Here is a 23,793-nt window from a genome sequence, read left to right on the forward strand (position 1 = left end):
CCTATGGCCTAATGTTCCATTTACAGCCTCGGACCCATCCCTCACTTCCCATCACCTGCTCCTGCCTGGTCCCAAATGGAACCACATGCCAGGACCTGCCTGGTGTAGGCTGTAGCTTGGTGCTTGGGACTTCATGCCCCAGGTCTTGTAGCACCCTCCCCAGCCTGCAATGGTTGTGGGAGCCTCTGCTTGCCTGCTGGGACCTCCTGCAGCCAGAGCCTATCTGTGAGAGTCATAAGCAGGCACGTGTAAAGCCAGGGCCACTCTTGTTACAGATGTAACAAGATGCTCCAGATTAACACTCTTATTGTTACACATCTTGTTACAGATGTAACACTCTTGCCTCACTCTTGGGGATGGGGAGATAGTGGCCACCAAAGGCATCTGGAAGAGAGTGTGCAGCCAAGCAGTGGTCAGTTGGGTGTGCATTTCAGAGTGGAGAAGACTTGACTTGCTCCCCTGTTCTAGGAGTTTGTGATCTGGGTTCAACCACACTGCTTTGGTAACCCCACTGATATTATGGGGGAAAAATGGCACCTATGAGTTTGCTGTTTAAATCCCGAGTCATCTTTGTTGGTTTAAAAATAAAACTGTATTTCTCTAAGTTTTTATTACCAAAGGCATTTTTTTAAAAAATCCTTCATCTTAAGCAAACAGGACTGTTTTGTTTTACAAGATGGTGTATTTGGGGCTAGGAGGGCCATATACCTACATGCATGTAAATATAGGACAAGATCCCAGATACAGTTTCAGCTGAAGATTTGAATCAGTCCTGGCTTTGTTTTCATAATTCGTTTTAATTCTGTGAACTTTAAAACATCTGTTAAAAAGCCTTTGACATGTTTGACACGTTTCTCAAGTTTCAAAATTCTATGTATTCAACACTTAGCAAACGCTAATGAGGAAGCCTTACCGTATAGAACCAGAACTTGACAATGGGAGCATTATAGAATTCACAGATCTTCGTTCCTATGGGGATGCTCTTTTGCTTTTTGTGCTCATTTTCCTCATCACCCTTTTTTGAACCAGTGTCTGCATTTGCATCCTGCAAAACAACGGCACACAGCAAGCAGGTTGCTAAATGGGAAGTGCACAGCAGTTAACAGATAGATGTCTTCAAAAATAAAGAATTACACCGAGTTCCCCCATTATTGTGATTTCTAAACTCATGGCAAGAGAAGTCTCAACAATTTTGAGCATGAGCGTGAACGGATACTGTTGCGATCAAGGGCAGTACCAACCACATTCTCCTCCTCTTTCTCTTTGCCGTCTTCGTTGTCCTTGGATGTCTGATATGAGAAGTCATCATATGTGCGAAACTCCAAAAACAAGATGGTAGGGGGAAAAAGAATCCCCATTATAACCTACATAGAATGAGAAAAAAAATTTTTTAAAAGATTTTTAGATTTTTAAGCTCTGGCAATTCTAGAAAATGATCCTAGTATATGTAAAAATTTTAAATTATGACCTTCAGTGTTACTCAATAAATTGAGCAGTTCTAGAAGAGCTTTGTCACTGCTCTGATGTTCTGGGGCTTACGTGCTTTGACATATTGGCAGAGTTGCAGACTGTGAAAAATTTAAGAACTTTCACCAAATTATTTCAGAGAGACAGCAAACAGTATTGTGTGGAATCCTGTCTTAAAAAGCAGAGAGCTTACATTGAATTTCAAAGAAGGTAAATCATTAAATTAAAATATAGTAATATGAGTGAGAATAAATAAATAATAATACCTTTAGTAAAGTAGGTAGAAAATATTTTATATAGAAATGACTTAGATGTAAATGTGAATGTATGGATCAAGAATTAAAAGACAAATGTAATTTGGGCTAGATCTAGACAAAAGGATGGCCTGGCCCATGGATGGAAAACTTTGTTGTCATTTTTATCGGTGCTGTGATGTGTACCACCAATACAGAAATCTGTTCCCAATGTTCAGTGCTGAGTTTGAGTGATCCCTCAGTGATCCATTATTAAGAACACTACAAAGGGGTTATTTCTACCATATATTAAAAAGTATATACAATAAAAAAATCCATAATTAAGATAGTATGATATAGGTGCATGGATAGAACAAAGGAATAGAATAGAAAGTCCAGAAATAGATTCAAATACACATCGAAAATTAGTATAAGGTAAAAGTACCACCTCAAATTGGAAGAATAAAGAAGGACTATTTAATAAAAGTGGTATTGAGAAACTGCATGATTATCCAGAACACAATTAAGGGGGATTCTACCTCTGCCCAGCCTAAATGAAAGATTAAAGATTTCACAAAAGAAAAAAAAAAAAGGTGGTGGTATGGGAAGAATGTGAAAAAACTATAAAAAAAATCATGTGAGAATTTTTTAGAAAAAGGATGGTTGGAGGAAGACCTTTCTAACTATGCCCACAAATCAAGAAGCAATTATACCTTAATTTAAAAAATCTATTTTTAAAAAAAACACAAAGTTCTGTACAGCAAAAAACCAAAAACAAAACAACAACAACAAAAAAGTCTTAATCAAAGTAGAAAACAACTCATGGGAAAACATATTTGCAGCTCACGTGACAGGCAAAAGGCTAATCTCTCTAATTAGAAAGGAGTTCCTAGAAATTGAGAAAAAAATGCCAACAATCCAACAGAAAAATAGGCAAAGGCTGTGAATGGAGACATTGGTACTGAGAGGAAAATATTCTCACCCTCACTCATAAGATAAATGCACAGTAACTACACAAGGGTGTTGTTGTTTAACATCAGATTAGAAAAATTCAAAAGTTTACTCCCCGCCCCCCACCGCTGCTGTGTTGGGGAGACTGTGGGAAAACAGACATTCTCCTACATTGTCGGTGGAAGTGTAAATTGGAACCATCCCCACGGAGGGAGGCTGGTCAAACCTATCCAAGTTGCAAGCACCTATCCCCACGGGGCCACCAATTCCACTTCTGAACATTTATCTAACAGATATATGAGACACGATTTGTGTCCAAGCGCATTCACTGTGGCAGTGGGTATGATACCACAAGACCACAAGACAGGAGTGCCCTCCATGGGCTCGGAGGGGACTGACTAAATTTTAATCTGAAATAATGGGATACAAGCCAGCTGGGAAAGAACAAGAACTTCCTATATAATGATATGGAAAGAGCTCCCAGATTAACGTGCAAAAGCAAGGTACTAAAGAGTGAGTATGGCAGCTCCTGTGAAAAAGAGGCTACAAAGAGAATGGTCACTCCTAGTAGCTTTATATATGGAAGGACACACAAGGAACGAGTATCGTAATTGCTGCTGGGTGGGAACAGGTCAGACGAGGGCAGGTGTAGGAGGGAGACTTGTCATTTATCCTTTTAAATAGCTTTGTTTTAATTTTTGTGCATATCATATTAACTACCTTAAAAAGTTAGGTTTAAAAGAACAACAAAAAAGAATGATCCAGACCATTATTGCTTTAAAATAAGTATATTTTCAGGCTCCCAATGTAGAAATTTGGTGCTTAAAATTATGTATACCTCTTGGCATACGTAATATTTAAGAGAAGAATTAAGTGGGGAAAAAAAGGAAGCGATTGAAGCTTAATCAACTTTCTTGGGTCTCTTTTCTGAATTTTATTTATTTATATTTTAAAAATCAAAGAACATGGGCACGTGATTGAACATCTGCATGTCCTGGATGGACTCAGAGTGAAGAGAAGGTCCCCTGCCACATCTCTCTTCTTCTCAAATCCTATTCCCCAGAGGCAAACTTGTAAATATTTTTTTTATCATAAAACAAAACACAAATACAAAACACACACACATACACACACACACACAAAGGCAGAGATTAATGAATCATCATAAGGTGAGCATCCTTGTAACCCACACAAGTGATAAAGTTGGTAGGTGCAGAAGCCCCTTCATGTACCCCATCTGCATCACAAGCCCATCTCCAGAGGGACCTCCATCATGACTTGAAAGGAACAGGTTCCTTCCGTTCTTTTACAGCTTTATCTCCTGAGCATGCATTCCTAGACCTGGCTTGTCCAGTTTGGGGTCCATGAGTCACAAGTTGCTATGGAGCATTTGAAATGGGGTTGGTCTAAATCAGAAGTGCAAAGTACTCATCAGATTTCAAAGACTTAGAACAGAAACAGAATATTAACGATCTCATTGATGATTTTTTTCCTATTGATATGTCAAAACGATAATATTTTGTATATAATGGTTTAAATAAATACTAAAATTAATCTCAACTTTATCTTTTTGCTTTTTACAATATACTTTTATTGACCAGACACAGGTTCAAGCCCCTTGTTGAGAATGTAGATAATGTGTTCTTTCATCAGGAAGCTCTTGGTGATTTTAGGGGCCACTGATCCCTGTTAGATTTGTTAGTTGAGAGAAAGGTGTTGAGAATTGGTGATATTCTAACTCTATCATTTATTTTTTTTAAATATTTTGTTTAAAGATGGGATTGGGAGGGAGACAAACTGTAAGATACTCTTAATGTCACAAAACAAACTGAGGGGGTTGGGGGTAGGGGGGTAGGGAGAGGGTGGTGGGGTTATGGACATTGGGGAGTGTATGTGCTATGGTGAGTGCTGTGAAGTGTGTAAACCTGGTGATTCACAGACCTGTACCCCTGGGGCTAATAATACATTATATGTTTATAAAAATTAAAAAAATATTTATTTATTTGAAAGATAGACTATAAGTACAAGCAGAGGGGAGGGACAGAAGGAGAAGGAGAAGCAGACTCCCCTGCTGAGCAGGAATCCTGATGTGGGGTTCCATCTCTGGAACCCAAGTCATGACCTGAGCAGAAGGCAGATGCTTAACCAACTGAGCCACCCAGGCGTCCCATTTTTAAATTTTTAGTTGGACTTTCACATTTTGCTTCATCTCTCAGTGGTTACCCATGGTTGAGATCATGTAGGAAATGTGGGCTAAATGCTTAATTCTTATTCAGCTATCTTCCAGATAATGAATTGGTTTATCATCCACTAAAGTAATAGCATATGATTATAAACTCATGGATTTAAACATGTACGATATGTTTCCATCTATTGCTATTAGGAATGTTATTGAAAGCCAAATTGTCCCATCTTTGCCAGTGGAAGCCTCTTCAAGTGGGCTCCTGGTCTCCTAGTTCTTACCGTACTGGTCTTTGAGAGTTTCTTTGCCATCTGATGTGTGAAGATGTTCAGGGCTTATCTTGTACATTTCCAGATCTCCAGATCTGGAGTGAACCATTTCTCTAAGAAATTCTGTCTCAAGTTAGTGGGAAATTTATTTTAAGACCATAGTCTGGGCATTGGAGATGTCTGTGACTTTGGGGGAGGCCATTGTTTCTAGGCTTTTCATTGGTGAGAGACGGAATAAGTTCATATTGATGCTTCCAGTTAAATACTATAGGCTTTCTACTTGCCCCTTTTAGACTGTAGCCATGTTTCTTTCCTTTTGTTCCACACTGAGTCCTAGTTCTCAAGGCCTGACACGATGTTAGAATTAAAATATCCCTCACTACTCAGTTGCTTTAACTTTATAGTTTCAGAATAACAATGATAATACTACTATAATCAATTATGATTATTGAAAACAGTAATTTTGGGGGTACCTGGGTGGCTCAGTGGGTTAAACCTCTGCCTTCGGCTCGGGTCATGATCTCAGGGTCCTGGCATCGAGCCCCATATCGGACCTTCTGCTCAGTGGGGAGCCTGGTTCCCCCTCTCTCTCTGCCTGCCTCTCTGTCTACTTGTGATCTCTGTCTGTCAAATAAATAAATAAAATCTTTAAAAAAAAAGAAAACAGTAATTTCTTTGCACAGGTGCTCTGATTATCTCCACCTTTTGAAAATAATTATTATATCTACATTATCAGAACACATAGCCATTACATATTATGCTGTCTCCTTCTTGCCCTCCCCCAGTCTCAGCACTGTAAATAAATAATCTATCTGAGGCTTACAACTAGTCCTTACACTGATGCCTCTCTGGTTATTTTGGTTCTTGGAACCTCATTCTCCTAATAGAGTCTTCAGAATGGCCTCCTAGGAACTGTATTTCCTGCTGTTCTTGCCTGTTGGTAAGAGTTAGTATATACCCTTTATATTTAACAGTCACTTTTGGGGATATAAAATCCTGGCCTGTCATTTTTCTTCTGGGAGTATCTTTATATGATACACTCCATTTTTTTCTCCCTGACACAAGTGGCTGCTGTTGAAGTCTGACAATAATCTTGTTGTTGTTGTGGTTGTGTTTTGCCTGGATGCCCGGAAGATTTTTTCTTTTTCACTAAAATCCACTAATTTAAAAATGTGTGTTGATGTTGGCTCTCCTGGGTTGATAAATTCAGTTTGGGAATGTGTCTTTTCAACACAATTTCAAATCATTTGACTTCAAGAGAAATCTTTGAATTATATTTTAAGATAATCACTTTGAACTTTTCCTGGTTTTCATCCTTACTGATAACAATTTCACATTTTTAACAACCTGAGTGATATTTGATACTGCTGTTTCTTTGTAATATATTGACATCCTATTCTTCTGCTCCATTTTTAATAGGCACAGGAATATTTTCAGTTCCTACGAAGATGCCTTTGTGATAAACTGAAATCCTTATCTCTTGTCTCAGCAACTTTCGATACTCTTGATTGCCCACTTTATTTTTCACTTTTTAAAAAAGATTTTATTTATTATTTATTTGACAGGCAGAGATCACAAGTAGGCAGAAAGGCAGGCAGAGAGAGAGGAGGAAGCGGGCTCCCTGCTGAGCAGAGAGCCCGGATGGATGGGGGGCTCAATCCCAGAACCGTGGGATCATGACGTGAACCGAAGGCAGAGGCTTAACCCACTGAGCCACCCAGGTGTCCCTCGATTGCCTGCTTTATAATATGGATCACTATCCTTCTCACTACCCTCCTTTCTGCCTTCCATCACCCAGTTTTCCCAAGCAGTGCCTTTGCTTCTGTATTTTCATACTTGGTGACTTTTGTATCCTGTTTAGGAATCTTTCTTGAGCCTTCACTGAAGGCTTCGCCTGTGGAATTATTCTAAAAGCTGAAAACCAAGAAAAAGCATTTCCATTTTAAGTACTGTATAAATATTGTTTATTGCACGGCCATATGGCAATTTTAATGTAGAATTCTGGCTCCCCTGAAGGATCATGTTCTTGGCATCAGAGATCAAATGGTCTTTTTTACATTCGACCAGCCATTCAGAATCATTCTGAATTTTAATTTGAATCCTAACTGAACCTTAACTTTTGTTTTCTTCCTGGAATTTGATTCCCCTTCCATTTTCTCATAAAGTATTTTCTTGTTAAGAAACTGTTTTCATTTTAAAAAAAAAGAAAAGAAAAAATAAACTGTGTTTATTTCCTTAACCTGTATCTCTGATACTTGTAGCTGCTCAGTAATTCCATCTATTTATTGAAATTTATTGGAATTTACTGGAAGCACTTTCTTCTTGGATCTCACTGACTCCTTAAACTCATTTAATCTCATTGACTTTTAATCCTGATGCTCAGTTCTCATATGGAGATAAAGCATCCCCTTCAATTTTTTTTAAGACTTTATTTATTTATTTATTTGACAGACAGAGATCACTAGTAGGTAGAGAGGTAGGCAGAGAGAGAGGAGGAAGCAGGCTCTCCACTAAGCAGAGAGCTGGATATGGGCCTAGATCCCAGGACCCTGGGATCATGACTTGACCGAAGGCAGAGGCTTTAACCCACTGAGCCACTCAGGCGGTCCCCCTTCAAAATTTTAAGACACGGAGGGCCTTCTATTTGCCAGAACCACACAGCATAACATATAATGTCTTTTCTTTACCCTCATGGCTCTCCCATGAGATTGGTATAATATTGTCATGAGGGACTGGCTTATCTGAAGATTAGAATCTCTCCTCAAGACAACCTAATAGTTGGTGTGCCTGGGTGGCTCAGTTGGTGAAGCAGCCAACTCTTGATCTCAGCTCAGGTCTTGAACTCAGGGTCATGAGTTCAAGCCTTGTATTAGGCTTGATGCTGGGTGTGAAGCCTACTTGAAAGAAAAATAAAGAGAGAAAGAAAGAAAGGTAACCTAGTCGTTAACAAAAGAAAGAAAGAAGGAAAGAAAGAAAGGTAACCTAGTCATTAACAGTAGTAAACAGCAGAACTAGGATTTCATTACAATACATTTTTCCACCCACTACATCCTTTTCCAGCCCATGCATGACCTCATATTCTCTTACAAACTCCATGTAAGGAAAACATTGCCAATCAAATTAATATTACACAATTTCAGAGTTGTAACGGGATCTATAGAAAGAGTTCAGATGTTTGCTTTAATGGCAGGTAGATGGCCTGTCCAGGGGGCGTGTGGTTAGTTAGGGTGGACTCCAGGCTTCATAAGCCAGGCACGGTGATTAAGTCGGGCATTAGACCTCTTGGGTTCAGGTCCTGGATCCACGCCTACCCAGCTCAGACCCTGGGCAAATTACTTAAGTCATCTGTAAGACAGGCATCTCTCTGGTGGGGTTGCTCAGAGGAGTAAATGAAATAATCCACAGGAAGTGCCCAGCTCAGCAAGGTGCAGAGTCAGAGCTCACAACACGTCATTACGTACTTTGAGGCCGGGGTTTTTCCTCATCCGCAGCCTTCCCATCCACATGTCGGTCAGCAGCATCTGGCTACAGGTGTGAGCGATGAAGTCCCGGTGTTTGGCCGCCACCGCCAGCTTCAGGCAGGTGGAGTTGCTCCAGTTCTTGAGCTCATAGGTCAGCAGTTTCATGGCGATCTGCTCATCATGCTTATAGGACTGGTCTAACAACTCCACTGCAAGCTGGCCGAAGTCTCTGGAGGGAAAGAAACCAGCCAGGGCTGAAGCTGCAGTGGCCACACACTCTTTGTTAGAGAGACGTGTCCACAGGGACATCATGGAGCCACAGGACTCAGAATCCTTGCTTTCCAGTATTCTGCGGTTGGGAAGCTCATGGGGTATGTCCCCAGATGGGAATGGCTGAGACCAGGGCTCTGTGTTCAGTCATGTTGGGGGACTGACTGCTCCTGCTGCAAATGGACTTTAAGTTTTTTTTTTTTTAAGATTTTATTTATTTAATTGACAGACAGCGATCACATAGTAGGCTGAGAGACAGGCAGAGAGAGGGGGGAAGCAGGCTCCCTGCTGAGCAGAGAGCCCGTTGCGGGGCTCGATCCCAGGACCCTGGCATCATGACCCGATCCAAAAGCAGCAGCAGCTTAACCCACTGAGCCACCCAGTGCCCCTGCAAATGGACTTTAGAATGACACCACATTTGCCCTCAGGTCTCAGGGACACAGAAACGAGGAGATGAAGTTCTTTCCCTTGACTGTTCTTGGAAAAGGGATGGAGACAGAAAGGGGAACAAAGTCCCTGTGACAACGGAAGTCAGAATATGGCTACCTTCTATGGAGTGTATGAGTGGACTTTGCAGGGGGATACCAGGAGGGCTGGTAGGTCTAGGTAAGTTCCTGTTCCTTGACCTAGCTTCTGGTCATACCAGTATGTTGTTTGTGAACACATAGGTTTGTATGGATGCCTTTCTCTGCACGTGAGCAATTATTTCAGTAACACAGTGGTCACAGGAGAATCCAACACTCAGTGCAATGAGAGAGACAGGCTCTAGTTGTCACTGGGGCCTAGAGCAGCCAGGACCCCGTTGTTGGAGGTGGAGGATGGGAAATTAAGGGGAGCCAAGCTGAGGAGAAGGAGAGGATGACACAAGTTGAACTACAAATATACAAATTTTTTTTAAGATCTTTTAAAAAAAATTATTTACTTGAGAGAGAGTGAGCGAGAGAGAGAGCACAGAGGGAGAGGAAGAAGCAGACTCCCCACTGAGTTGAGATCCCAAGACCCTGAGATCATGACCCGAGCTGAAGGCAGACGTTTAACTGACTGAGCCACCCCGGCACCCCTGTAAACATAAAACTTATTCCATTTTCTGCATGACATTCCAGTACTCAATGGCAGTCATAAACATTCCCTGTTCCTTCAACATTTTTCATGGAATGTGGTTAAGATAAAGTTCCAAAGTGATCGCCCTTCACGAAGTTTTTGTTTCTCCATTTTTTGTAAGATTTCATTCCAATGATGAGCTGAAGATACAGAAGGGAGGAATTATGTGTGGGGGAATGGCCTTCCCTGTTCTCTGTAAAGGAATGCTCTCTAGCCGCAGGTCCTAAAGGTTGTAGGGTGACGTATCACCATGAGAATCCTCCAGGAAGCAGAGGGACGGTGTTTACCAACCCACTGAGACAGGGGAATACCGCCCTATTTCTTTAGATAACCTTGAATTCCCAATATTTAGAAATCTAGTGATTTTGGAAATCACTATATCTAATTTTATTAGAAAATAAAAGCAGTGCGCCTCAGAAAAGAAAGATGTTAGATGTTGGCAGAGTTGCCTGTGTAGGCCTCAAGTTCCTGGGTCTATAAAGTTGTATTGGGACTTCTGGGTTTTGGTTCTGCACGTAAGCGGCTTGGAAGTGACCAGTCTGTCCTCACAATAAGTGAAAAGCTGGACAAACTGAAAATTGACAGCCCTTCTAAACTCATAAGAGAATTGAGATCACAGCACACACTGCTGCTCCCAAAACTGCAGAGACAGACAGAGAAATAAGTCAGTGTGCCCTGTTTCTTAACAAGGCCTGCCAGAAGAAGAGTTAGCCATAGACTGACTTACTGGGGTATTATGAGAGCCTAATTGTCCTGGGAGAAGGGAAATACCCAACTGCAGGATCCTCTGGCTGTCCTGTCCCACCTAAATGAGAGAGGGAGCACTTGGGAAAGTCAAATTGAGAGGTAATGTCACTAGAGTTGTACTCCTCTGTGTGTTTCAGTGTGGAAATCTGTTTCACTGTCTTTGCCTTAACATTATGTTTCCATAGTTCCCATGAGAGGGCAGTAAAAAAACAAAACAATGGCAGTCTAGAAATACCTCAGAGAAACAGAAGGAAAAATATTGACAATATGGACAAAGTGATTTATGACCAAGCTTTCAACATAATGGGACTTAAGTGAGAAATGCATTTGCCACCCTCCCCCAAGGGGACAGGTCCTCAGGACAATAGTCACTCCCAGTTCTTAACCTCCCTCGAGACACTCACTTTGAGTTGTTGTCCAGATCCTGGGAGATATCGTCCACCAGCTCGCTCTCGGAGGACTCGTGGGCCATTGACTTGTACAGCTTACAGGCCACAAGGGCCTTGGCCATGCTCTCCTCGCCTCGCTGCCAGAGGAAGACCGCCATTTTCTGACGCTTCATCAGCACGGCCCACACCATCAGCTCGTGGAAGGGGTACTGGAACCGACTCACGGCAGGGTCATCCACGTCAATGTCAATCTCTTCCTCCTTCTTCTTCTTTTTCTTCTTCTTCCCTTTGGCTGGAGGCTCATCATCCTGAGGGGAAACAAGCACCTTTTTTCACGGTTCTGTCCTAAGTGCACAGCAAAGGATTGCATGACTACCAAAAAAAGGAAAACCCCTTTGTCAGCGGTAATAAAGAGATTTTGTAAATATATCTGAGGTTCCCAGTCAGTATATTAATTCTTGTGGAAAGAAGGACATGTCTTTATTATAATAAGGAAAACACCTAAACCCAAAATAGACTGAAAAGGCATGCTAGAGTTTGATGACTTTATACTTCTGGGTTGGCAGGTGTTTGTTTGTTTGTTTGTTTTCCCACAAGCCTTTAAAAATTGAGGGGATACAAATAACAAGTATAATGGGCATGTGGAAGAACCCTCTTACACTGTTGGTGGGAATGCAAGCTGGTGCAGCCACTGTGGTAAACAGTATGGAGGTTCCTCAAAAAGTTAAATATAGAGCTACCCTATGACCCAGTAATTCCACTGCTGAGCATTTACCCAAGGAAAACAAAAGAACTAATTTGAAAAGATACATGTATCCCTATATTTATTGCAATATTATTTACAATTGCTAAGATGTGAAAGCAACACGTGTCCATCAACAGATGAATGAATAAAGAGGTGGAATTTACACACAGTGCAATATTACTCAGCCATAAAAAAGTATGAGATATTGCCATTTGCAACAACGTGGATGGACGTAGAAGATATGATGCTAAGTGAAATAAGGCAGACAAAGGAAGACCAATACCACATGATTTCACTTACACGTGGAACCTAGCAAACAAAACAAACAAATAAGCAGACAAAGAAAAATCCCAGACTTACATACAGACAAAAATCTGGTGGTTGCCAGAGGGGATGATGTGGAAGGATGGGTGAAATCAGTGAAAGGGATTCAGGCGTACAAACTTCCAGTTATAAAATAAGTAAGTCATAGAGGTGGAAAGTACAGAATAGGCAATATAGTCAATAATGTTGTAGTGACATTGCATGGTGACAGATGAGGATAACGCTTATTAGGGTGAGTGCGGAGAAACATATAGGATTGTTCAATCAGGGCGCCTGGGTGGCTCAGTGGGTTAAGGCTCTCTGGCATCAGCATCGGGCTCTCTGCTCAGCACGGTGCCTGCTTCCTCCTTTCTCTCTCTCTGCCTGCCTCTCTCCCTACTTGTGATCTCTGTCAAATAAATAAATAAAATCTTAAAAAAAAAAAAGAATTGTTGAGTGAGTCGTATATGGGAAACTAATGCCACATTGTGTGTCAAACATACTTCAATAATAAATTTTTGAAAAAGCCTGAGGACATGCTACAAAACTGAAAGAAGTAATACACTAAAACACAAACAGCATCACGGGAGAGGTAAAGTTTATTTTCTTGGGGAAGTTTCCCAATATCAATGTCAGACATAGGTGACCAGAGATGAATAGGAAAATGTAGAAGGGGAGAGAGAAAAATTGTTGTAGGTTTTCCCTCTCAATGTTTAAAGGAAGCAAACGTTCCTTTTTAAATGAGCTTTGTCCTTTCACGTGTGTGGTGCAGAGGGAAGGCCAAAATTTCCATTTCCTCAAGGGATGATGAGGGACTGTTCTGAAAATAGAACAGGATCCAAAAGAAAGGTGGGTCATGACAGGGAGAATCGGGGTGAACCTGGAAGCAAGATTAATTAGATGGGCTCAGATTACTGCAGGCTAAGACTTCAGTACTCAGCGGTATAACAGACATGGATATTTATTCCTTTGCAAACAGCTTTCCCATCAATTACCTACACTTATTCTTCAATGACTCAGAGATTGTGAATTTCTTCCATTCCCTCAGATGAGGAAGTTGTGGCCCAAAGTCTGAATAACTTGCCCATATTCACACAACTAGAGTGGCTGGGTTGGAGGCCTGGCCCTCCAATTCTTATCATGCGTTATTCATGACTGACCTAATTGTTATAGTTTTGTTTTTTAAAAAATTTAATTCAATTTCATTTTTTTCAGTGTTCCAGAATTCATCGTTTATGCATCACACCCAGTGCTCCAAGCATACCTGCCCTCCATAGCACCCACCACCAGTCTCACCCCACCCCCCGTAAAACTGTTATAGTTTCTTTCTTTTTTTTTTTTTTTTAAGATTTTATTTGTTTATTTGAGAGACAGAGATCACAAGTAGATAGAGAGGCAGGCAGAGAGAAGAGGAAGCAGGCTCCCTGCTGAGCAGAGAACCCAATGCGGGGCTTGATCCCAGGACCCTGGGATCATGACCTGAGCTGAAGGCAGAGCCTTTAACCCACCGAGCCACCCAGGCGTCCCTGTTAGAGTTTCGTCATGAGTTGTAACATTTCTACTGAAACTGCCATACCTTGTCCTGGATTTAAATGTTTTTGTTCTAATTTTCTAAATGGTCACAGTAAAACTATAGTCACAGTAATTTAGGGGAAGCTGTTCTATATAGGTTAAAAATTGCCACATACAAAGGACATGAACAGACACTTCTGCAAAGAAGACACCCAGATGGCCAACAGACGCATGAAAAAGTGCTCCACATCACTCGGCATCAGGGAAATACAAATCAAAACCACAATGAGTTACCACCTCACACCATCAGAATGGCTAAAATTAACAAGTTAGGAAATGACAGATGCTGGCGAGGAGGCAGAGAAAGGGGAACCCTCCTACACTGTTGGTGGGAATGCAAGCTGGTGCAACCACTCTGGAAAACAGCATGGAGGTTCCTCAAAAATTTGAAAATAGAGCTACCCTATAGCCCAACAATCACACTACTGGGTATTTAACCTAAAGATACAAATGTAGTGATCCGAAGGGGCATGTGCACCCTAATGTTTATAGCAGCAATGTCCACAATAGCCAAACTATGGAAAGAACCTAGATGTCCATCGACAGGTGAATGGATAAAGAAGATGTTGTATATATATATATAATGGAATACTATGCAGCCATCAAAAGAAATGAAATCTTGCCATTTGTGACGACGTGGATGGAACTAGAGGGTATTATGCTTAGCGAAATAAGTCAGAGAAAGACAACTATCATACGATCTTTCTGATATGAGGAAGTCAAGAAGCAATGTGGGGGTTTGGGAGGGTAGGAAAGGAATAAATGAAACAAGATGGGATCAGGAGGGAGACAAACCATAAGAGACACTTAATCTCATAAAACAAATTGAGGGTTGTGGGGTGGGAGGAGTAGCAAGAGGGTGGTTGGGTTATGAACATTGGGGAGGGTATATGCTATGGTGAGTGCTGTGAAGTGAGTAAACCTGGCGATTCACAGACCTGTACCCCTGGGGCTAATAATACATTATATGTTAATAAATAATAATAATAATGATAATAAAAAATATTAAAAAAAGAAAAAAAATTGCTCCATAGAAATTTAAAAATAAACACAGCTTTCCTTTCTTTTCTCTTCTTTCTTTCTTTTTTCTTTATAGGTCATTTGATACAAATTTTTTCTTTTTTAAAAATTTAATTATATTTATTTTTTTTTATTTTATTTTTTCGGTGTTCCAAGATTCATTGTTTATGTACCACACCCAATGCTCCATGCAATACGTGCCCTCCATAACACCCACCACCAGGCTCTCCCATTCCCCCACCCCAGAGTCCATAGTCTCTCAAGGCTCATCTCCCCCTTCGATTTCCCCCAATTCACTTTTCCTTTCCTTCTCCTAATGTCCTCCATGTTATTCCTTATGTTCCACAAACAAGTGAAACCCTATGATAATTGACTGTCTCTGCTTGACTTATTTCACAGCTTTATTTTCAAGAATATACTAAATTAGCCCTGCATCAGGCTCCATATTGGGAGCGGAACCTGCTTAAGACTCTGTCCCTCCCTCTGCCATTCTCCAACTCTAAAAAATATATGTGTGTGTGTGTGTATATATATATATATATATATATACATGTATCTATCTATATATATTCTTAATATTCTTCTAAGATATTATATATTCTTATATATTCTATATGTACATATTCTTAAAATATATATATATATTTTTAAGAATATACCAAATTAAATAAAAATCCACAAATGGTAATGAAATGTTATAAAACAGAAGCCCTTTAAGCCTACCTTTCAATAATACATAATTCCAAAATACTAATTGCATAAAAATTCTTTTAAAATAGTTTTAAAATTGCTAGAGAGAGGATATAACAAACAAGGAGTTAATTTTCCTAAACTGCTACAAAGCAACAAGAAAAAGAGAAACATCTCAATAAAATAAGAAAAGATATGAACTGGAAGTATAAAGAGAAAGGGACACATCCACTTTCACAGTAAAGAGTCCCTGAATGTACTTCACTTCCAAATGAACTTGAAAAAATCCCTAAATATGGAAACAAATTAAATTACATAATTATCAATTTGATCTGACAGCTAAATATAAGAAATGTTTCCAACAAACCAAGAATGCACATGTATTTCCACCATACATGGATCATTAACAAAACCCCACCAGGCATTATACCCCAAGTCCTTTGAGATTTTCTATCTCAACAGATTCCACTACAAATCACATAGTTGACTTATCAAAACTGTCAGATAACAACAGAGGAGTCTACATCTGGAAAAATTTAAATGCACTTCTGGATTTTAAATGCTCTTGGATTAGGGGTGCCTGGGTGGCTCAGTCAGTTAAGTGTTTGCCTTGGGCCCAGGTTATGAACCCAGGGTCATGGGACTGAATCCCTCCTGGGGAAATCCCTGTGCAGTGGGGAGTCTGCTTCTCCCTCTCCCTCTGAACCTCCTGGTCACCCCTCCCACCTCTGTTCTCTCTCTCTCTCTCTTCCAAATAATAATAATAACTTTAAATGCTCTTGAATTAAAGAGGAAATTAGAAACAATTTAGAAATAAATGACAATGAAGGTTCTACTTACCCAAACATGTGTGATATGAAAACAATGCTCAGGGAAAAATTTATACCTTTCATGTGTTTATTGCAGTAAAGGGAAGATTGAAAATGAGTGAAACTCCCATCAAATGGAGTCTATAAAAATAATACGGTAACTGTAGAAAGTATATGGAAGGAATGAATAAAAATGTAGGAGATGTTAATAAGAACAAATTGGAAAAAAATAAAATTGTTTGATACAGCAAAAATACCATCAAATATGTAGAACAGTTTGGTTAAGAAAAAAACAAAAGAAGATATAATTTTAAAAAATCAGAAGGGCATACAATTAAGATATTAAGGAGACTGAAACAGAATATAATATAAAGATTTATACCAATGAATTTGAAAATCTAGATAAAATAAATTGTTTTCTAGGAAAGTCTAAAGGTTTTATCTATTTATTTGAGAGCAAGTGAGAGAGTGAGAGAGAGAGTATGCACAAGCAGGGAGGAGGGGCAGAGAGAGAGGGAGACTCAGACTCCCCACTGAGCAGGGAGCCCAGTGTGGGACTCAATCCCAGGACTCTGGGATCATGATCTGAGCCAAAGGCAGATGCTTAACCAACTGAGAGACCCAGGTGCACCCCTCCTTTTAAAAAAAGATTTATTTATTTATTTGTGAGAAAGAGAGAGAGAGGGAGCAAGAAGAGGGAGCAGCGGGCAGAGGAAGAAGCATGCTCCCTGTTGAGCAAGGAGCCTAATGTAGGACTTGATCCCAGGACCCTGGGATCATGACGTTTTCTAGGAGAGTCTAAATGACAAAAATGGACTCCAGAAAATAGAAAGCCTGGGTGGACTCATGAAGTGGTTTTGAAGGTGGTGAAAGATATACCTCTTAAAAGAGAAGAGGGTCTAGGCTATTTGGGCGAAACTTCACCCAAAAGATAAACCCTACATGACGTAAAGAACGCAAGAGAATAGGAAATTATAGAAAGTTCCATATTGCAGTCCTTGTAAGACCACAGCTCCATCAACAATGGTGTAACAATGTTAAAATCAGTCTTCATCGTGAACACAGAATTGACACCTTCTACCCTGAGTCCATATAGTAATCGGGATGCTATTTAACTCATGAATATATTTGAGAAGAATCTTAACAATAGTCTTAATTTGCTGTGATATGGTATTCTTCCATTCATGTACACATTTTCATGTCTAGTGCTTTGTTCTTAAGGTTCCTTGTTAAGCTGATTTCTGGGTGCTTCTGTTCTATTGGGAGAGAACTTTAATTGATTTTCCTGAATTTTCTAGACACAAAATAATATTTTTTGCTGTAATAATTTTTCCTTTCTTTTAAGTATTCTTTTAAAGTAATTATTTTCTCCCCTTGAGGCTTACTCTTTCTTTAACATTTATTTTTTCATGTGGTACAATTTCTAGAAAACTTTAAAAAACTAATGGGGTTCATTATGATGGCAACGATAATGGACATGCTTGTCTTCTTGATGTTAATAAAAATGACTCGAGGGCATTAGTGTTCAGTCATAGATTTCTTCTTTTTTAAAAAAAATTTTAAATTAATTTAATTTTTAAAAATTTTTTATAAACATATAATATATTTTTATCCCCAGGGGTACAGGTTTGTGAATCATCAGGTTTACACACTTCATAGCACTCACCATAGCACATACTTTTCCTAATGTTATAGATTTCTTCTTACTACATACATGTATTTTTTTAAAAGATTTTTAATTTATTTATTTGACAGAGAGGAAATCACAAGTAGGCAGAAGCAGGCAGAGAGGCAGGCAGATAAAGAGGGAGAAGCAGGCTCCCTGCTGAGCAGAGAGCCTGATGTGGGGCTCGATCCCAGGAATCTGGGATCATGACCCCGAGCCGAAGGCAGAGGCTTAACCCACTGAGCCACCCAGGTGCCCCTACATACATGTATTTTTAATCATACCAGGGGGTATTTTTTATCTCATCATTCTATTTTTTTTTTTCATTCTGTTTCTAGTAAACTTTAAAAAATTAAGGAAACTGTTTTTCAATTCTTCTTTGGCATTTGTTGAAAATGCTCTTTTACCATTTTCCTTCTTTGACTTCTTGATATGATGCAATATACTCAAAACTTTCAATGTTAAATTATATTCGCATTCTTAGAAGACTTTAATTACTTCCTTAGAACTTAAAATATGCTGCTGAATTTCTTTCACTATTATTTATGATTTTGAGGGGTTTTTTTGTTGTTCTTGTTTATTCTCTGTTTACTTTTGGAACTATGGTTTTGCTAACTCTATAAAATGAATTAAGTAGTTTTTACCTTTTTTGGAATGCCTACTATCCTTTTCTATAATTTGAGTACACTATCTAAATAAATGGTGGTATAGGGTAGTGGATCGATCCATTGAAAGCAACCGCCAGTCTTCATTAGACAAATACAACACAAAGAGAGCTACATGTATTTGATGAAGATATAAAACCAATGAAAACATGTCATACTTACTTCCATTCCTAGAAGTTTAAGAGCTTTAGGCTGCATAATAAAAGAGGGAAAAAACATCCATTCAATCAGATAACTAATAGTAGTAGCAGTAATGTTAGTAGTACATTCGCAGTGTTGTTAGTAGGGGACAGAATCCTGGGTTCAGAAGTACTTGGTATCATTAACAATTAAGGGAAATACCCAAGGAAAGGAAATGCTGTAATATGGACACTGTTTCTGGACAACCAAAGTCAGGTAAGGAGAAGGATGTGCAGACACATGACCCAGGTGGAACCAGAGAGGTTCACTAACAGAAACGCAGACATGGAGTTTGTGGGGCTCCGTGGGGAGGGCGAGAGGAGAGCTTCATGGAAGATCTGACATTTGAGTTGGTCTTGTGATAGGCGTGGCATTTTGATCAGGGGAAAGACATGGCTGGTACAGTAATACAATTCGAGTTTGGCAGAGGTTTGGGGTCTCCCATGACAGCGTGGGACAGCTCTTAGGTTGACAGAGGCTTAGATGCTGTCATCATAAGCTTGGCCGTGATTCCTCAGGTGGTGGAGAACACTGTAAGTATTTGAGCAAGGAGTGCAGTGTCATGTCTTTTGCTTTGGAAGATAAAAGTGGCTACAGTGGTAGGATGGATTGGAGAGGGCGGAGACAAGGGAGCCCTGGAGGAAGCCTACTATAGACAAAAGTCAGGGAGCAGATGTAATCCATGGGCCGAGGGCCTGCCTTGCTGAGGGCGGTAAAGGCTGTGGGTAAAACATGGGCATCTCTAGGGACCATGCAGCCTCACACCTGGATAGCTACAGGAGGAAGGACAGGTGTCCTTGGGGATGGGATGATGAACTTGGCTTTGAACAGGACAGCAGGGGACCATAGAACATCACAAGTTCATTTTGTTCTACCCTCTTAGGTCCAAACAAGTTGTTGTAAAGGGTCCGAAAGCTCTTCCGGGTATAATTGCAGCGGTATGCCCCGCCCATGAGATACTCCAGCACAAGCCCTATGTCGATGAGGCTGATGTGGTAATCAGGTGGCAGGTTGCCCTAGAAGAAAAGAAGCCGTGTCTCAGGCCTTGAAAGAATGCATTCCAAGTGTGGTCTTCATCACACACCTTGGGCATAAGTGGCCATTCCTGGCTACCACTTGGGTGCTGATGTATGGAGTGGAGCATTAAACAATATTCAGTCTATTACCATATGACTGAAGGAGATGAGGGGGTAAGCCATACTTCAGAAAATGGGTTAAACTTTCCCAGTGAGAAGAGTTAGAAACCCATGAGAGTGCAGGGTAGAGCCCTGGGCTTGTCCATGGGCTGGGTCAAAATGGCCTGCAGCGTGCCAGTGTAGACACAGAGGAGAGAGGCTGCAGCTGGCCCGGGACCTCCTTTGTGAGAGCAGATGAGTCATGCTGAGAAGGTGCTTTGATAGCTGCTTGCCAGGGAGAAGCCCGCTTTAGGAGCCTGGAGTCCAGCTTTCGTGCTGAAGGAGGAAGTGACCCACATGATGGGAAGGAGGACTAGATAGCAGGCACTGGGAAGAGTATCCTTGGGGCTGGGAATTTCTTAGAGAAAGCTCCACATGGTGCCCTGTGACTTTTGGGGGGACAAAGTATCTGGTGTGACTGGGAGTCAGTGAAGGGGAAGAGTGTTTCAACAAAATACAACAAGGTATGTTGAGACGAGGTTGGCCAGTCATTGGCGTTGCTGGACAGCTGACTTACACAGGGGGCAGAGGGGACCAGTGGGTTGTAAGGATTTTTGTTTTCTATTATTGATGGTTTAATTTCACATGGCTGAAATGATGGTGGGAACCCAGGGTTCGCGTGCAGATTACACATTCCAAATGTCCTCCCTTTACTTCAGAACTGGCTACATTTACCGAATACTTCACTCAGTAGAAACTTGCATTAACAAGTTTGTGCAGCTCCTGTCCGGATTCCCCACCCGATCCCGAATGCCGTTTGCAAAGATAAGGAGACACAGCCCTGCCCTCGGGGAGCTCACTGTTCTAGAGGAGGGGCAAAGCCACAAACCCTGAGTCTGGCCCTGAACTCCTGAACTCTGGGTGGGTGAGAGGGTAAGCAGGGACCTTCTGTAGGAGGCACACGTGAGGGGGCTAGAAGCAGGAGGGGCAGAAACTGCAGGGGACAAGGAGGAAGGGCTCTGCAGACAGGAGCACTGCACGGGCCCCGGAGAGTCTGGCATGTGTACCCCGTGGTGGGGATGTGATGGGAAAGAGTAGGGGATATTGACAAACTGGGCCAGGGGGGTACAATTTTCTTGGAAGACCTTGAGCTTCATGAGATTTTGGAGGATTTTAAGTCGGGGAGTCCTGTGTCTGGGATGGTCATGGAGTGTGGGGCCGGAGGTGGAAAGAGGGCTCTTGAAGCCATTTAGGTGAGACACGGTTGGGTCTGAACTTGGGTAGCTGCGGCTTTTGAATGTTTGCTCTCCCTCATCTAAGAGATCTGGGAAATCAGATTCCTGATGGAGGAAGCAAGGGTACTGGTCCCTCTTGGTTCCCAGACCCACCAATAATTCACTGATCCAATGAATGTCTGTAGAAACTGAATTCTTGTATTCTTAGAAGTAGACATTTGTATAAAGGAAGGCCAGACTATGCAGGACTCTGAAAACTCTCTTCTCTCATTTGAATTATTTTCTCTTGCTCAGAATATGAATACACGGTCCACGCTTTGCAAGCTAGGGACTGCATCCTCGAGAAATGAATCACTCACACCTTAACTCAGTCTAATCCTGTAGCCTGTGGCGACATGACAGAACAGGGAGCGGACGAGATCCTACAAGAACACACACTCTAGTAGTCAGCAGCAGTGGAAAGAGGAGGAAACATCTATCACTCACTAATGAGAGAACAGGAAGGATGACTGCTTCGGTCCACAGAACACACACAGTGACATGAGGCATGTTCCTTCTGGAAGCTGGCTCAGTGAAGGAGAGAGCCGCGGATCTTAAAGGAGATAACAGAACAGGAGACTCCACTGACAGATGCAAGCTCAGGTCAGGGGTAAGATGACGCTCCCTGGCTGTTGCCCCAGGCAATGGAAATGGTGCCAAGACGCTGTAACCAACAGTCATTCAACATGAGCCTAGCATGTGTGTGGATGAACATGAAACGTGAAAAAGATATATTACTTTTAAGGAAGTTCTTTTATGGAGAGGGGAGCTCCTTATTTCTGATGCCACCAATAATAGGAAAATTGCTTTATAAATGTAAAAATTGCTTTATAAAACGTCTTATGGAAAGACGCCATTGGGTAGGAATTGCAAAATGGCAGACTGACCTTTTTTACATCCCTCACCAGCAAATGAAGTGTGTTCGGTGGACCCAGCCTCTGAAAGAGAAGCGTTCAGCCATGTTAAACGTGTTTTTCTCTTGAGTTCTTGGAGCTAAATCCTACCCTACTCAGTAGAAGTAATGACGTGTGAGAGCTGGACTGTAACCCATGATCAGTAAGTCTCTTCTACAAGATAGGACCGGTTGGGGTAAAGAAGTACCCAACACGTTCAAAAGATAACGTTAACTGCTTTCTTCTGATTTTTTCTAAAGAGCCTCTTCTGGTGTGCGATATTGTGTGAGAAATTCAGCAAGGACCAAAGAAGTGCTGAGGACTGTTTTCACTGTGAAAAACTTCAGAATGGGGACAGGGAAATGTAAATTCTCAAAATCCACATTGTAATAATAAACACCAAGAGGATTTCGCCCGTAGACTTGGATTCTCAGATAGTAGAGCTCTTTGCTGGGAAAACTCGGGGAAAGCTTAGTTGTCCATTGTTCACTGAAGCTGCTTAAAAAAGTGGGGTTCCCGGGGCACCTGGGTGCCTCAGTCGTTGAGCATCTGCCTTGGGCTCAGGTCGTGGTCCGGGGATCCCCAGATCAAGCCCCATGTCAGGCTCTCTGCTCAGCGGGAAGCCTGCTTCTCCCTCTCGCACTCCCCCTGCTTGGGTTCCCTCTCTCACTGCCTCTCTCTCTCTCTGTGTCAAATAAATAAATAATCTTAAAAAAAAAAAAAACCGGGGGTCCCACAGAACTGCTCACCCTGGGGAACTTTTCACTCTGCTAATGATTTAGGAAGCTAGATTCCCTCTTTGTATAAACTTCGCCTACCGCACCTGGGTTCTTACTGAAGCTGTCTGGTGAGGCAAGGTTGTAGCTGGTAAGGATGTGAAACTAAGCTGCGGCCCGCATGGGAGAGAACAGTCGCCTGCCATTAAATGATGCCCCCCAGCCCCGCCACTAAAACCAGTGGTCCAGTGACTCTATGCTCATTTGAAGGGCAGTAATGCAAACCAGGCACTGCTGATGAATACCATCACAGGGCAGCTCCCCATGGCCCTCCCTCCTTCTGGAACACTCACCGTGTTGTAAAGCTCTTCCAGCCTCGGGATGGTGAGAAAGTGCTGCATGTTCACTCCGTTTTCAATCAGAAGCTTCACGAAGTCCACTCGATCTAAGACCAGAGCATCCAGCATGGCTTGTTCCAGAGCGTTCACCTGGACGAAGCAACCAGAGGGGTCCCTGAGCGGCCTCCCAGAGGGATTCCAGCAGGAAGCCGGCAGGAGGCATCTGGGAAAATGCAGTCGGACCTTACAGCGTGCTGGACCTGGTTCTCTTTGCTGTCCGTCTGGACTAAACATGCCCCATGTCCCCTCTTTTTCCTCAGTGTGGCCCCTACATTTCCTATCCAAGTATCGAAGCTTGATAAAAGGAAAAAAGTAAATGCTTCTCTCCTCTTCAAAACGAATTGAAGGAGGATTCAAAACTAGAGCCAGACTGGTATTGTTGCTCTCTCCAGTTCCGATTTTGTTTTAATTAAAATTGAGCTTATTTGCTTTTCTTTTGAAATAAAGATGGGAAAGAAAAACCCCGTAAGCTGTAGCATTCTTGGCAAAATGCAGCTAACTCAGTACTTGCACGTCTGAGCTCTGGACTCCATAAACAGTGTATTCAGAAGTGGTGGGTTGTAATAGTTTAGATGCTGTTATCCATTGCGTGTGCCTCTGTCCTTTAATAATGACAGAAGCTGCAGCATTCGGTGTAGTGTGAGGCCTTCTGGAGAGAGCCGCTGGGAAGGTTTGCC

At 41.5% G+C, this 23,793-nt stretch overlaps 1 protein-coding gene across 2 annotated transcripts in view; it reads right to left on the reverse strand.

The window, feature by feature from the left end:
- Positions 1–23,793, reverse strand: part of TRPM1 (transient receptor potential cation channel subfamily M member 1) — a 78,225-nt gene that overhangs the window by 32,654 nt on the left and 21,778 nt on the right. For both annotated transcript variants that reach the window (XM_032342257.1, XM_032342258.1), the window contains 8 exons: positions 23,072–23,206; positions 21,997–22,047; positions 19,596–19,736; positions 18,703–18,732; positions 11,086–11,378; positions 8,564–8,792; positions 1,242–1,364; positions 914–1,045 (listed from right to left, as the gene is read on the reverse strand). In XM_032342257.1, coding sequence (XP_032198148.1) covers positions 914–1,045; positions 1,242–1,364; positions 8,564–8,792; positions 11,086–11,378; positions 18,703–18,732; positions 19,596–19,736; positions 21,997–22,047; positions 23,072–23,206 — 1,134 coding nt within the window. The remainder of the gene's footprint in view (positions 1–913; positions 1,046–1,241; positions 1,365–8,563; positions 8,793–11,085; positions 11,379–18,702; positions 18,733–19,595; positions 19,737–21,996; positions 22,048–23,071; positions 23,207–23,793) is intronic.

Source organism: Mustela erminea, chromosome 5 (genome assembly GCF_009829155.1).
Source record: "Mustela erminea isolate mMusErm1 chromosome 5, mMusErm1.Pri, whole genome shotgun sequence".
Classification (NCBI taxonomy): Eukaryota; Metazoa; Chordata; class Mammalia; order Carnivora; family Mustelidae; genus Mustela; species Mustela erminea.